The 12,678-nt window shown below is 31.7% G+C and overlaps 1 protein-coding gene across 1 annotated transcript; it reads right to left on the bottom strand.

Annotated features, from left to right (window-relative positions):
• Positions 1-1,861: 1,861 nt before the first annotated feature.
• LOC133699040 (LEAF RUST 10 DISEASE-RESISTANCE LOCUS RECEPTOR-LIKE PROTEIN KINASE-like 1.3) lies at positions 1,862-7,001 on the bottom strand. The gene is made up of 4 exons (XM_062122165.1): positions 4,748-7,001; positions 3,564-3,593; positions 3,172-3,492; positions 1,862-3,056 (listed from the first exon to the last, which is right to left on the bottom strand). Exons 1-4 carry the CDS (start codon positions 5,568-5,570, stop codon positions 2,155-2,157), a joined length of 2,076 nt encoding a protein of 691 aa, XP_061978149.1. The 5' UTR covers positions 5,571-7,001; the 3' UTR covers positions 1,862-2,154.
• Between the last annotated feature and the right edge of the window lie 5,677 nt (positions 7,002-12,678).

Here is a 12,678-nt window from a genome sequence, read left to right on the forward strand (position 1 = left end):
TAAAAATTTCTCTTGCCTTTTTTCTTCTTCCTTGATAAATCTTCTTTTTTCCCTTAAAACTTGTTTAAACATTTGCTAGGTTCATCAATTGCTGAACCTGAGACCTCGGGTGGTGGTTTTACATTGAATCCTTAATTACAATGTTTTAGACTTATTTTTATTGTTATTACCACAATTAATTTTTATTGTATTATTTTTTTATTTTTAAATTGTTTTAGGTTTTGAAGTGTTCTTAAAGAGTTCAACGAATAATTTGATAAAAACAAGCATATTATTTTTATCTTATAATTGGATCAAACTAAAATTTTATAAATCATTCTAAAAATCTAATTATAAAGAGATAATAACTATTAACATGCTAATTGTTTAGGATCTTAGGTTGAAATATGGCTTAGAATTTATTGTTTTAGATTTTTTTTACTTTTCTTATTGTTTTTGGAATTATTTCTGCTTTTGATTTAATTAAGATTTTACTATTGAAGACATTATTCTTATATGTAAACAATCTTATAAGCTATTTTTTCATAAGATAATTTATGAAACAAAGTGTTTTTAAAATAAATAAGAGGTTTATCTGCAATTCTCACTACACTTAAGCTTAAGGATTATAACTTTCGAGATTCTAGTTTTTTTCTCTTTAATTTAGGGCTATAAAATTTTAGAAATTAAGAAACCCTAGCTTTATATGTTGCATCAATTAGTATACGAGTAGATTGGACTGCAAAGATATTGGCAGCAAGATCGCATTCCACAATGCAGGAGTGAACGCCGTCTGGAACACCACGAGGGATCAAGAGACAACACAAAGAATCATATCCATGCTATAATTTCAGGAAACATTAACATTCTTAAGAAACAAAAAGCTGGTTTTAGTTATCACTGAAGATACAAGGAAATTGAAATTAATTAATGAAAATGACTTAAATCAAACAATAATAAATACAAATAGGAAATCAATGACAATGGCTTGAAACAACCAATAATAAATATAAATACGACACTTTCTAGGCATATCATATGAAAGAAACAGAAGAAGGCATTCAATACACAGGAAGGAAAGACAGTAACTGATTACCCAATTAAGTTTCCTGTCAATGCAAATCGTTTTATCAACAGGAAAGTGATATATCAACAAGAAAAGAAGGAAAACTATCAATCAATAACAAATGTCATGGACATCGCCATTCAGTTTTCTATCCAAAACTTCTCAGCAATTCTGCGTACTTTTTCCTCTCCTTACTCATCTTCAGCCTTTCAATGTAAGAACGCTGCACCGGCCACCTGCTTCAACCTATTCTCTTGTCTCAAAGCTGTGTTTGAAGCCATAAATGGCATTATCATTAAAACATTAAGATCAGAAACGTGAAAAAAATGTTTTCAGCACTTCATGCAGCGTGAGTGTTAAGGATCCCACAATTAGATAAAGAGAATAATCATAACAAGCTTAATGAAAAAGAATCACACATCTACTACATGGTGTTTTACGTGACTCTGCTATGTTTACATCTATAGGCGAAGAGGAAAAGTTTCATTGTATTGGAATAATACAAGTCTTAGAGAGCTCACATCCCTAATCAACCTGAAGAAATTTTGCTCCAGCATGCTGTTCTTATTCTCTTGATGGATTTATTCCTTTTCTTCTTCAACATTGCTTTATTTAGCTTTAGAGGATTTGGTACAAATGTAGTTCTGTTAACCTTCTGATAGAAAATCACGAATTCCCGCATAATATATAAGTTCTCTTAAGAAACAAAAGGCTGGTTTTAGTTATCACTGAAGATACAGGGAAATTGAAATTAATTAATGAAAATGACTTAAATCAAACAATAATAAATACAAATAGGAAATCAATGACAATGGCTTGAAACAACCAATAATAAATATAAATACGACACTTTCTAGGCATATCATATGAAAGAAACAGAAGAAGGCATTCAATACACAGGAAGGAAAGACAGTAACTGATTACCCAATTAAGTTTCCTGTCAATGCAAATCTTTTATCAACAGGAAAGTGATATATCAACAAGAAAAGAAGGAAAACTATCAATCAATAACAAATGTCATGGACATCGCCATTCAGTTTTAAGCACAAAGGATAAGGATATCTCTACAACTAGTAGGAATGCGGTGTTGTAGTTGAAGAACTGCTTGCTCAAAATTGATCACTCATAGAATCTGGTGAAAGTTGAAGTGGAGGAGGAGGATGCTTCAATAGACCACCATCATCCTCACGAATATCCAATACATCTGCCTTTTCTGCTCCGTAATTTTCTTTCTCAATTCTCCTCAGGATCTCCAACACTTCCTCCATAGTAGGCCTCATTTCCCTCTGTTGTTGCAAACACCGGAAAGCTAATTCTGCAACTGATGTTACCATCTTCCTCACCACGAAATCCTTGTCAAATCCAAGAAATGGATCAACCAACTCATTTAAAGCATGGTTTTGGATTTTTTTCACTGCCATGATGGACAAATTAATATCATGCCGATGCCTATTGGTGTCCACTGCTTCTAAAGCTGATATCAGCTCAATCAAGACCACACCAAAGCTGTAAACGTCGCTCTTGTCCGTGAGTTGGTAGCATTGATAATACTCCGGATCAACATATCCAGGCGTTCCTTGTGGAGCAGTCGATACATGAGTAACATCAGTTGGGAACAATCTCGACAAACCAAAATCAGCCACTTTCACATGGAAGTCGTTGTCTAGGAGAATGTTATTGGTTTTGACATCACGATGTATGACATCTGAAGCGTGGAGGTATGCAAGTGCACTGGCTGTCTCTATAGCAATGCTCAACCGAACAGGCCAAGTGAGCAAACCAGAGTTCGACTGTCTTCCATGAAGATGATCAGCGACAGTTCCATTAGGCATGTATTCATAAACAAGTAGAAGCTCTCGGCTATGCCTTGAGGTGCATCCATAGAGTTCCACCAGGTTCTTGTGCCGCAAATGAGCTAGGATCTCAATTTCATTCATAAACTGCTCAGCACGTCTCATGTTGCTCTCATATAGGCGCTTGACAGCAACCACACGCCCATCCCTGAGTACTCCTGATAATTCAAGCAATTTCAAGCAATTACGTTAAAACTTTAGAAAGGAGTCAACAAAGAAGTTAGTCTATGCAATGTTACTATACTGCAAAATAAAATAATTTCATCTTCTAACCATAGTAAACAGTGCCAAACCCTCCATCTCCAAGTTCTTTTGAAGAATCAAAACAATTAGTGGCTTCCTCAAGTTCATTGTAGCTGAATACCCGCACTCCAAAGTAGGTACTGCCCTTATCAATGTCAGACTTTGAGGGGGTAAGAGAAGGGGTGGTTTGAGAGAGATTAGTTGAAGTAGCAAGGCCTTTGCTTGAAGGAGTAGCTGCTATAGGAAGGTCTTTGCTTTTCAGTAGGGCAGCTTTTCTTCTCTTCCGTTGTATAATGGTCATGATCCAGCATCCCAAAAAGACACCAACAACAGTACCTGCTATGCTAAGTCCTGGAAGTAGGAAAAAAAACAGCTCAGCTTTTTGTTTTTCTTTTTTCAATGTGCGTGTAGCAGAACTATACCTATTTTAAGTGAATCTGGGTTAGAGGTCTCTGCGAAAAAAATGAAAGCGAGAAACGTCAGTTGAAACATTAATGATCACATCGAAACAAATTTTCAGTAGGCAGTAGGCATGATAAATGGACTAACTTCTAAAATATGATATTGGCTATCTGAGTTTTTATTTGTCGAATACAACAATAATTCATGAATTCATTCAGATTATAGACATACAGCCTAACGGCAACATTAAAAGGAAGCAGGTTCACTTTGAGAACATAGAACATAGTTATTAAACTCTACCTCCGAAAAGTCCAGAGTCACAAGTCAACTAGGGTTTTTGACTAAGCTAGACCAAATCAACTTCCAAAAAAGTTTTTTGAAAACCAACCCGGGTCAGCTAGGTCCCAGATCAACCCATGAACAATGCCAGGTTTAATAACAGTAGTTTAGAAAGTGGCGAAAAAGACATGGAAAAAACAGAGAAAACAGGGGAAACAAACTTTGAGTAATTGAACTGTTCAGTTTTTCCAAGCAATAAACACTACTACTAAAGAAATAGGCATGGACAAAAACTCTCAGAGATTAACTGAGATTTAGTTAAAAATCCATGAACAAGGTGTAGAATTCTTTTTTGTGCTCAAACAATCACCCGATCGAGCTCTAAAGGGCCAGAGTAAACACAAGACTGAAGAAAACAATCCTAATTTTGAGCCTTCGAAAGTAATTCAAGCATCGAGTTCTTGAAATCATTGGAGCATTTACTTGAAAGCTATCAAACTCATAAAGTACCAAAGACGAAAATATGGCAAGCTAAAACCTGACCAGACTTGAAAACTGCGGTAGAATTTGCAAATATCTGCGAAGATGAATTTATTCCTTGACTGCTTAGAAGAGTAGGATGGCTAGTTGCAGTTCAGAAAACAAGAAACCTGGACTAGTTGAAGGAGGAACCTGGACTAATCGAAGTTTATTAAACAAAAAACCTGGACCAGTTGAAGGAAGAACCTGGACTAATTGAAGTTTACTAAACGAAAAACCTGGACTAGTGGGGATGACGAGTAATTCCTAATAGTTGGCTAGGCTTCTACCTCTACTCAAAGGAATGTTTCACGCCCGTTTCTATTACCAAAGATCCTCCTACTTTTGAGCTACATCTATTTATCCTATTATGCCATCAAGGAAAGAGACTGGAAAGAGGATGTACTTGTTGACTGACTAGGTGATGATGGTAGGCAATTAAAATCTCGAGGTTGATCGGCACAATAGCAAGCGAATGCTTTAGTTGTCTGGTCGTACCCACACTGACCACCAGAAGAATTGCATGTATCACATAAGGTGTCATTTGCATTCCACACCAGCCCAAAACCTTGATTAAGAGCTCCAAGCAACTTTGTTTCAGTTGCATTTCCTATAATTGGCTCAAGACCTGATTGACGTACTTGAACTTCAACACTGTTGTCGCAGGATTCCAGGTAACGGATTAAGTTAGAAGCAAGGTTACCAAGGAAAGAGAAGTCGTCTGTTGCTGTAAAGTAGCCCGTCGTCTCAGTGGTGTTTATGCTGCATGGAAACTGAGTTAAGAGATAGGAAGTCGGCGGATCTTGAGCGGGGCAACCATAGTAGATTGTTATGTTATGATCATCCGTTGTGTAACTCAAAAGACTGGGATTCAAAGTTGTGTTGAGTAGGAGAGTAGGACAGAGATTTTCTCTGTAATCTGTTCTAGCAACGTTAAGAGTCCATGACTGGTTATTGATGGCAAGGACTTTGTATGTCGATTGAGTGATTGTGATCTCCGGAACTTGGTTACTGCAATTGAGCCCGAACCCTGGATAGCCACAGTAATCAGGCCTATTGGATCCCGAGAAAGGATAACCAATACCCTTAATATTTCCGCAATCAAACAAGTTTCTGCAGATTAGATACCGCTCATCATCAGCAGAAAACACAAGTGTGAAACCACAGACAAAGATTATGGTTATGAACAGGATAAACCAAGACATGGCCAGAAGGAGATGTGGTCGCATTTTCACAAAGAGAGGATTGAAAGGAAAGACTGTTCATCAAGTATTGAGTTAAGGGGAAAAACAAAATAGACGGAAGTTATCTCACTCAACTATTATAATAGAATTGATAGTGAGTATTTGACCACGGGAATTAAATTTTTCAACGAGAAGCTTCCATTAGAGCGATAAGAGTGGCATCAATTGAAATTTAGGTAGCCAACCAAACAGGCAGGTCATTTTCTTAGCAAGATAAAATAATTTTAATGTATAATTGGTATCCTGATCGAAAATTCTGTGGCCTTGTAGAATTTTCCTAGTTTCAGGTCTGATATAGCCTTTGTACTTGCTGTGCTACGGCCTGCGGCAAACTCAAACCGAGACACACTTTCTTATTCATTTTGGTTTACAAGGTTGACTAAACCAATAAATAAAAAGATAAATTTTCCTCCAACTAATTTCCGGGAGACTGAGCTATCTGTCCTGACAGGTCTGAGCATAACAAACAGTATAGCAGACAAAGCAAGGAATAAAAGTAAGGTATGCAGATAAAAATAAAGATGCTGTGATGTTATGATATTCTAGGTTCAAGTTCCTAGAGTAAAAGCTGTCAATGCTTCAGAATAACTGTCATATATGCCAACAAAGGCAAGATCAGACGGAAACAAGAGGTGAGAATTTGGGTTTGGATTTTAAGTTTGAGTTATTAGACTACATTGTACAAGGAAAAAGACCACTAAACATTTAACAATCAAAAATGATATTATCGGCAAGACCATCGAGTCTATGATATGAACTCAATTTTTGGATCCGCTTGTAAATTTCCTGTAATTAATAATCACGTTTGTTCTGCTACATCTAAACAGCTCAGCAATACAGAAACGGAATATGATGAACTGAATTTACACAACAGCGAAAGAGGAAAGGTGCAGTTGCCCTTAATTTGTTTCCATGGTTCATATGTAACCACATGAACAGTGTCTACACAAGAGCAACAAATCCTAAAAGCAGACAGGTTCATCTTTGTTATGCGAACATTGGCGAGAGCGTCACTGATATGATGAGTTTATCTTGGATGTCTTTAGCTTTTCCTTGTTAAGATTTAAAATTCTTAGCTATGACCAAGTATTAAACAAAAACCATACTATTTTCGTTGTCATCCTAATCTTCTGCAGAACCTGCTATCAAAACTTCCTATGACTACTTGGTATCATAGTGACACCACTGGCCTCGATTTTCTTGTGGTATGACCATTATGTAACTGGAAAGCTATATCCCTTATTACCATGGTCTAGTTCTGAAGTTTGAGCCTCCTAGCTAGTCCACTAGGCAAGTTGTTGTAAGAAAAAGATGGTCATATCAGTGTTTGCTTCTGTCCAAGTATAATTAAGACAAAATTTAAATGAATAAAACAGGAAAGGAACTTAGACGTGAAGCATCTAGCATTGGCTTGAGTTCATATACTGATCCGAGCCATAGCTAAGGTACATACCTGAAACAGGAGCAGCAGTGGGTGTTGAACTGGTTGGAGCATATGTATTTGATCCTCTAGATTGATTTGGCCAGTGACAAGTTGTTTCATTTGAAGTACTGTCATAACCACAAGCTCCTGCAGACCTTAAGCACTCTCTACATGCTGTGCTATCAACCTTCCATCTTATCTCAAAACCTTTTTTCAAGTATTGTTTCAAAGCTGGCACATCCAGAATTGATGGCAAAGCTATTACAGGAGCTGGAAAAAAGACACTACTGTAACAAGCCCCAGGACCACTAGCTTTTGGTAGCACAAAACCACTTTGATAATTAACCCCATTGATTCTGCAAGTGAATAGTGCAGGGCCATCTAAATCAAAAGGCAGACAACCATAAACAAAAGTAAAATTCATGTAACCAGTAACAGACTCAAACATCATCGGATCGAACGTGCTGTTCACAAATTGAGGCGGACACAATCCAACCAAGCTGTCCTCTCTTGCAATCCTGAGAATTTCAGTATCTTGTTTTATGTCCAAAACACGGTATCTAACCTCGTTAATATTCATCTTGGTGATCTTATTCTCACACTTGAGTTCCAATTCAGGAATGCCACAGGAAGAAGGTCTGGCACTTCCCCAAAAGGGAAAGTCTGCGGTAATATTGCCACACACAAACTGATTACTACAGTCACTGAACAGGTCGTTGTTGCTTAGTGATAAAGGAATTCGAATGAATAGCAACAATACAATAACAGAAACTGAAAGAAAAGAAGACAACGAAAAACCCAAGGAATTCATTCTGGCGAAGAGGAAGTAGTCTAGGAGAGATGGAATTGTGTGTCAGTAAAGTGAGCCTGGTTGCCTCAGGGAAAGTTCAGAGGACAGAGAAACGAGTTACTCCACGATAAAGCATCAATTTCAGGAAAATAAATGCATCAGGAAGTGATAGATGCTGATGCAATACTTGAGAATATTGAATGCTTAGCTGACTAAATTTCTTTTTATTGGGAGAGGGTTACCGACAAGGGCGGAAGCATATGTGTTAAAGGTTTGCACGAGAAATTTTATTAATATTTTTTTAGGTAAAGGTTTTATTAATATTTTTTAATTAATTTTATACAAAAAAATTATAATTTTTAATTGAGTTATCAAAAAATTTTAAAAATTTACATGAAATATTTTAATATGATGTTTTAACTTGAATTAAAATTTTAGAATTTTTGAAGAAATTTAAAAATTTAATGAAAAATCACAATTTAACTAGTTTTACGTTACTAGATATAATTTTCAATCCAATCATCAAATTGAGCTGAAATTTTACAAGGATCTTAAAATATATTAAATAAAAATCTGGTTAATATTTTTACTTTCATTTTAATTTTATGTACTATCAAATTTATTTTTTAATATTTTAAGTAGTGTATTTGAATTATAACTTTACTTTTAATTTTAAAAATTCATGTACATGATTTAAAAATTAATCTGAAAAAAATTATATATTTATTTAATAGCCCAAAAAAAAAATTTCTTCACTCCACCCTTAGTTACCTTAGTTACCGCATTAATCTCTTTGCAAAATGAAGTCTATCTCCAAAACACATCATTCTTTTTTCTTTTCTTTTTTATTTTTTTATTTTTTTGGGAGGTAAAAAAACATGGACAGATAATGGCAAGACATGGTTATCAAAATTGACTTAATTTATTGGTTTAATTTCACGTATAATATCATTGCAATCTCTAGCAAATCAACTTGTGCTGCCAAATCCGTGTAGGTTTGTTAATGCTGCTCAAATAGAGCATATCTCAATAGGAACTAATTATGGATCATGGATATATGCTCCCTTTCGTCATTAATTTGATTGCATGGCGAACAGGTATTGCCTGCCTAATTAGCTGTTAATTACTAACCACTAGATACACCCAACTACCAACTTAATTTGTAACTAACAACTACTACCATAATGCGGATTAGTTCGAGAATAAGTTTGTAATTGAGGATTTCTTTGGTTGGATGATACGATCATTTGCGTAGATTATATTATATGGTATTTTGTTAAAAAATTAATTCTTAAAATATAATTTATATAGTTATTTAAGAAACATCGTCAAATATAAACCCTTAATTTTTTATAAAATAAAATAAAAATGATAAGATTGAAGTTGTAAACATTTCATCAACAAATTTCGGATACAATATTATAGAGTAAACTTAATTTAATAATTTAAGTTATTAAATTAAATTTAAAAATAATTTTAAATTATATTTTAGGTATCATCTACCGGTTCATTATTACTGAGTGGAGTTATTGTGTTTTTATTTTTTACATGCTACAACTTGCCGGGAGTAGAGTTTCTACTTCCTGGCTAATGTTTCTCAAAGATCTCGGAGAGGATTGTAATTCATTACAAAACTTCCACTTCAAATTAACCATTGATTTTCGTGCTCCATTGGAGATGATAAATAAGTTATCTCCACTTTATTTACCACCGAAGTCCATCAACATGGAGACATGCACGCACATTACAAGTGTATATTTTTTAAAATTTTGATAAATTTTGAAAATAAATTTATTAAAATATTTTTTATATATATTTTCATATTGTTCTGATATCCTGATATTAAAAATAATTTTAAAAAAATATATATTATTTTAATATATTTTTAAATAAAAAATACATTAAACTATAATCAATGCCATACATGTACATACGCAGGTGCAAGTGTTCAGTTGGCCTCGTATTTCTCTCAATGAAATTAATAAGATGCAAGAAGCGAACAACTAGGGCTGTTTTTTCTAGGTGGGGGATTAAGAGAAGTTTCTGTTGACTTATTGACAACAGTATATACTTCATAATTGCATTGTGAATTCTTCTAGTAGCCCCTTGGCAATCCTATATTTTGAAAACGCTGTTTATATATTTCATAATTGCATTGTGAATTCTTCTAGCCCTTGGCAATACTGTACTTTTATTTTTATTTTTTTTAGAAACACGATTAAAACTGGGTTTTTTAAAATTTAAAATTTTATTTTTTGATAAAAATTATTTTTTATGTTTTTAGATCGTTTTGATATGCTGATTTTAAAAATAATTTTTAAAAAATAAAAAAAATTATTTTGATATATTTTTAAATAAAAACCACTTTGAACCACAACCTACTACAATTCCAAATAGGCCCTTAAACCTCATCTAGTGTGTGACTTGAAAAAGTATCAAGATTATTAGGTTAATATTATCAGATGAATTTAGGTTAATTCTTTTATAACAATAATATCGTTACATTTAAAAATGACTCCATATAATTTGACCAAATCAATCGAATCATTAAAAAATTGATTGACTTAATGTATTTTTTGTTTAAATTAAAACTTAATCCTGATTAGGTTTTGGATCATGAATTTCCCAAGTCAATTTCTAAGTTGGGTTTAATATATCAAAAAAATCATAACTTTCACTAGTTTAATTGTTTGCACTACAATGAAAGTTTCAATTTAAATCAATTAATAATGTTATTCAATATATTTATTTTAAAAAAAATTGTTGATAGTGAACTAACTTAATTTATATAAAAAATTTATTGCAATATAGGTCGAATTATTTTCATAAAAAAGTAGAGAAAAACATGAAAAAGTTTTATTTTTCTCCAAAAAATTGTTGAGATACAATTGTGTCGGGAAAATAATATGTTTTCCAAAAATTTGTATATATATTTGAGAATAAAAGAGTTTTACGCTACTTTATAACATGAAAAAAAAAACATGAAAAAAACATGAAAAAATTTACGCTACTTTATAAAAAAATAAAACAATAATTAATTTGAGAAAATTATATAAAAACTTAAAAAAACAAATTAGACATTTCATTCTCATTGAATATTCATGATAATTGTTTTTTAAAACATTACACGCACTAATTTCATATATAGTTATTTATAAAATAACTGCTCGCATTACCTTTAACATTAAAAACTTGTAATTGTTTTTTAAAAATATTGTATCATCGTATAATTTTTAAAATAACATTATAGTTATTTTATTAGAAAAGAGTTTTATTTTATATTATTGAAAATAAATAAAAAATGAAAGGTCCAATAAAGTTAAGTCTAGGCCCGCGCAACTGATGTTGAAAAGAAAAAAGCCCAAGGAAAGTCTATTATTTTTTTTCTCAAGGGGACAATGTCACTTGCTCGAGATTTTTTTTTTCCAAAAAATAAACAGATTCGTTCATCTAAGATAGATGACAACATGTCTCATCATATCCGGGAGTCAAAAATTAGGTTTTGACTAAAATTATATTTTGAATCTTAAAATTTAAATTTAAATTTATTTTTATTTAAAAATATCTAAAAAATATCTTTAAAACCTTATTAATCACTTTTAAAATTTTAAAATACCCTCTAAATAATTTTAAAACTCAAAATTAAATCAAATCTAAACAAATTTTGTAGGCTCCAATCTTTTTTTTAAATAGAATTAAGAGAAGTTGGAAAGCATACATGAGAAAAGCCCAAAAAGTTATTATGGAGATTAGATTTTTAGAGCCTAAAATTGTATTATAACTAGTTATATAACACGTGATTTGCCGCAAGTTATAATTTTTTTTGAAAAAAATTTGAATATGCATGTTATTTTAATAAGTTTATTGTATAAAAAAATTTCAAGATATAAATCAAAAGGTTTATACAAGTATCTAATTAAATAAATCAATAACTATTTATGTAAATAAAAAAACAAATCAGTAATAATAACTAAAAGAGAAATTTAGAAAATTAAGAGATAGATATAAATCTAAATATTTAAACCCATAAAATTAAATATTTATCCAATTATATTTACTGATTTTGTTTATTAAAATCAATAAAAAGATAATAGAAATATAAATACACATGAAGCTAATTGAATAAAAAAAGAAAGAAAATATTATGCGGGCTGAACATATTAGAAATATTATTTTTTAAAAAATATTTTTATTTTTAAAATAAATATCATTTGTATAAAAAAATAAAAAATTATAGATGATTAGAAAAATATTTTCAAAAATAAAATAAAAAAACTCTATTCACAAAAGGCATGCAAAACTCGTGAATTAAGTCATAAGATGGGGTAAACTGATAGAAATTTTTTTGAAAATAATCACAAAACCAATTTTTTTTTTTAAATAATAATGTAGAAAGATAAAACCATAAAAGAAAATGATCAAAGAAAAGGATATCGAATCACATTAACTTTTAAAACTCTGACCCGAGTCATTAAATTAGAAGAACTACAAATGAAAAAATCATGAAACTCAATCTCTAACAAATCAAATGCCAAATGACAAAACAAAAAAAAAAGAATCAATTACACTAAAGGATTTAAAAGAAAAAATTGTAATTGAAAGAATGAATGTGAAAATTAAAATAAAAAATAAATTAGAGGGCAATCAAAATTGTTCAATTGGATGGTTAAATTGAAAAGAAATAACTTTAACAAAAAAAAAAAACAATTCAAAAGAATTAGGTCCAAATTGAAAACAAATAAAACAATATAAACTTTAATTGAAGGATGAAATTGAAAACCAATAAAACTTTAACAAAAAGACCAAGGAAAAAAATAACCATGTACTTTTTTATATGACAAATTGTAATTGAATGACTAAATTGAAAACAAATAATTTTT

The sequence above is a fragment of the Populus nigra genome, chromosome 7 (genome assembly GCF_951802175.1).
Source record: "Populus nigra chromosome 7, ddPopNigr1.1, whole genome shotgun sequence".
Taxonomy (NCBI): Eukaryota; Viridiplantae; Streptophyta; class Magnoliopsida; order Malpighiales; family Salicaceae; genus Populus; species Populus nigra.

Excerpts from the sequence above, each read along its gene's own strand:
- LOC133699040 (XM_062122165.1), bottom strand. The coding sequence starts at position 5,570 with ATGCGACCACATCTCCTTCTGGCCATGTCTTGGTTTATCCTGTTCATA. Across the intron at positions 3,594-4,747 it reads ATCACCTAGTCAGTCAACAA|AGACCTCTAACCCAGATTCA; the intron begins GTACATCCTCTT and ends TTTTTTTCGCAG. Across the intron at positions 3,493-3,563 it reads CCCAGATTCACTTAAAATAG|GACTTAGCATAGCAGGTACT; the intron begins GTATAGTTCTGC and ends TCCTACTTCCAG.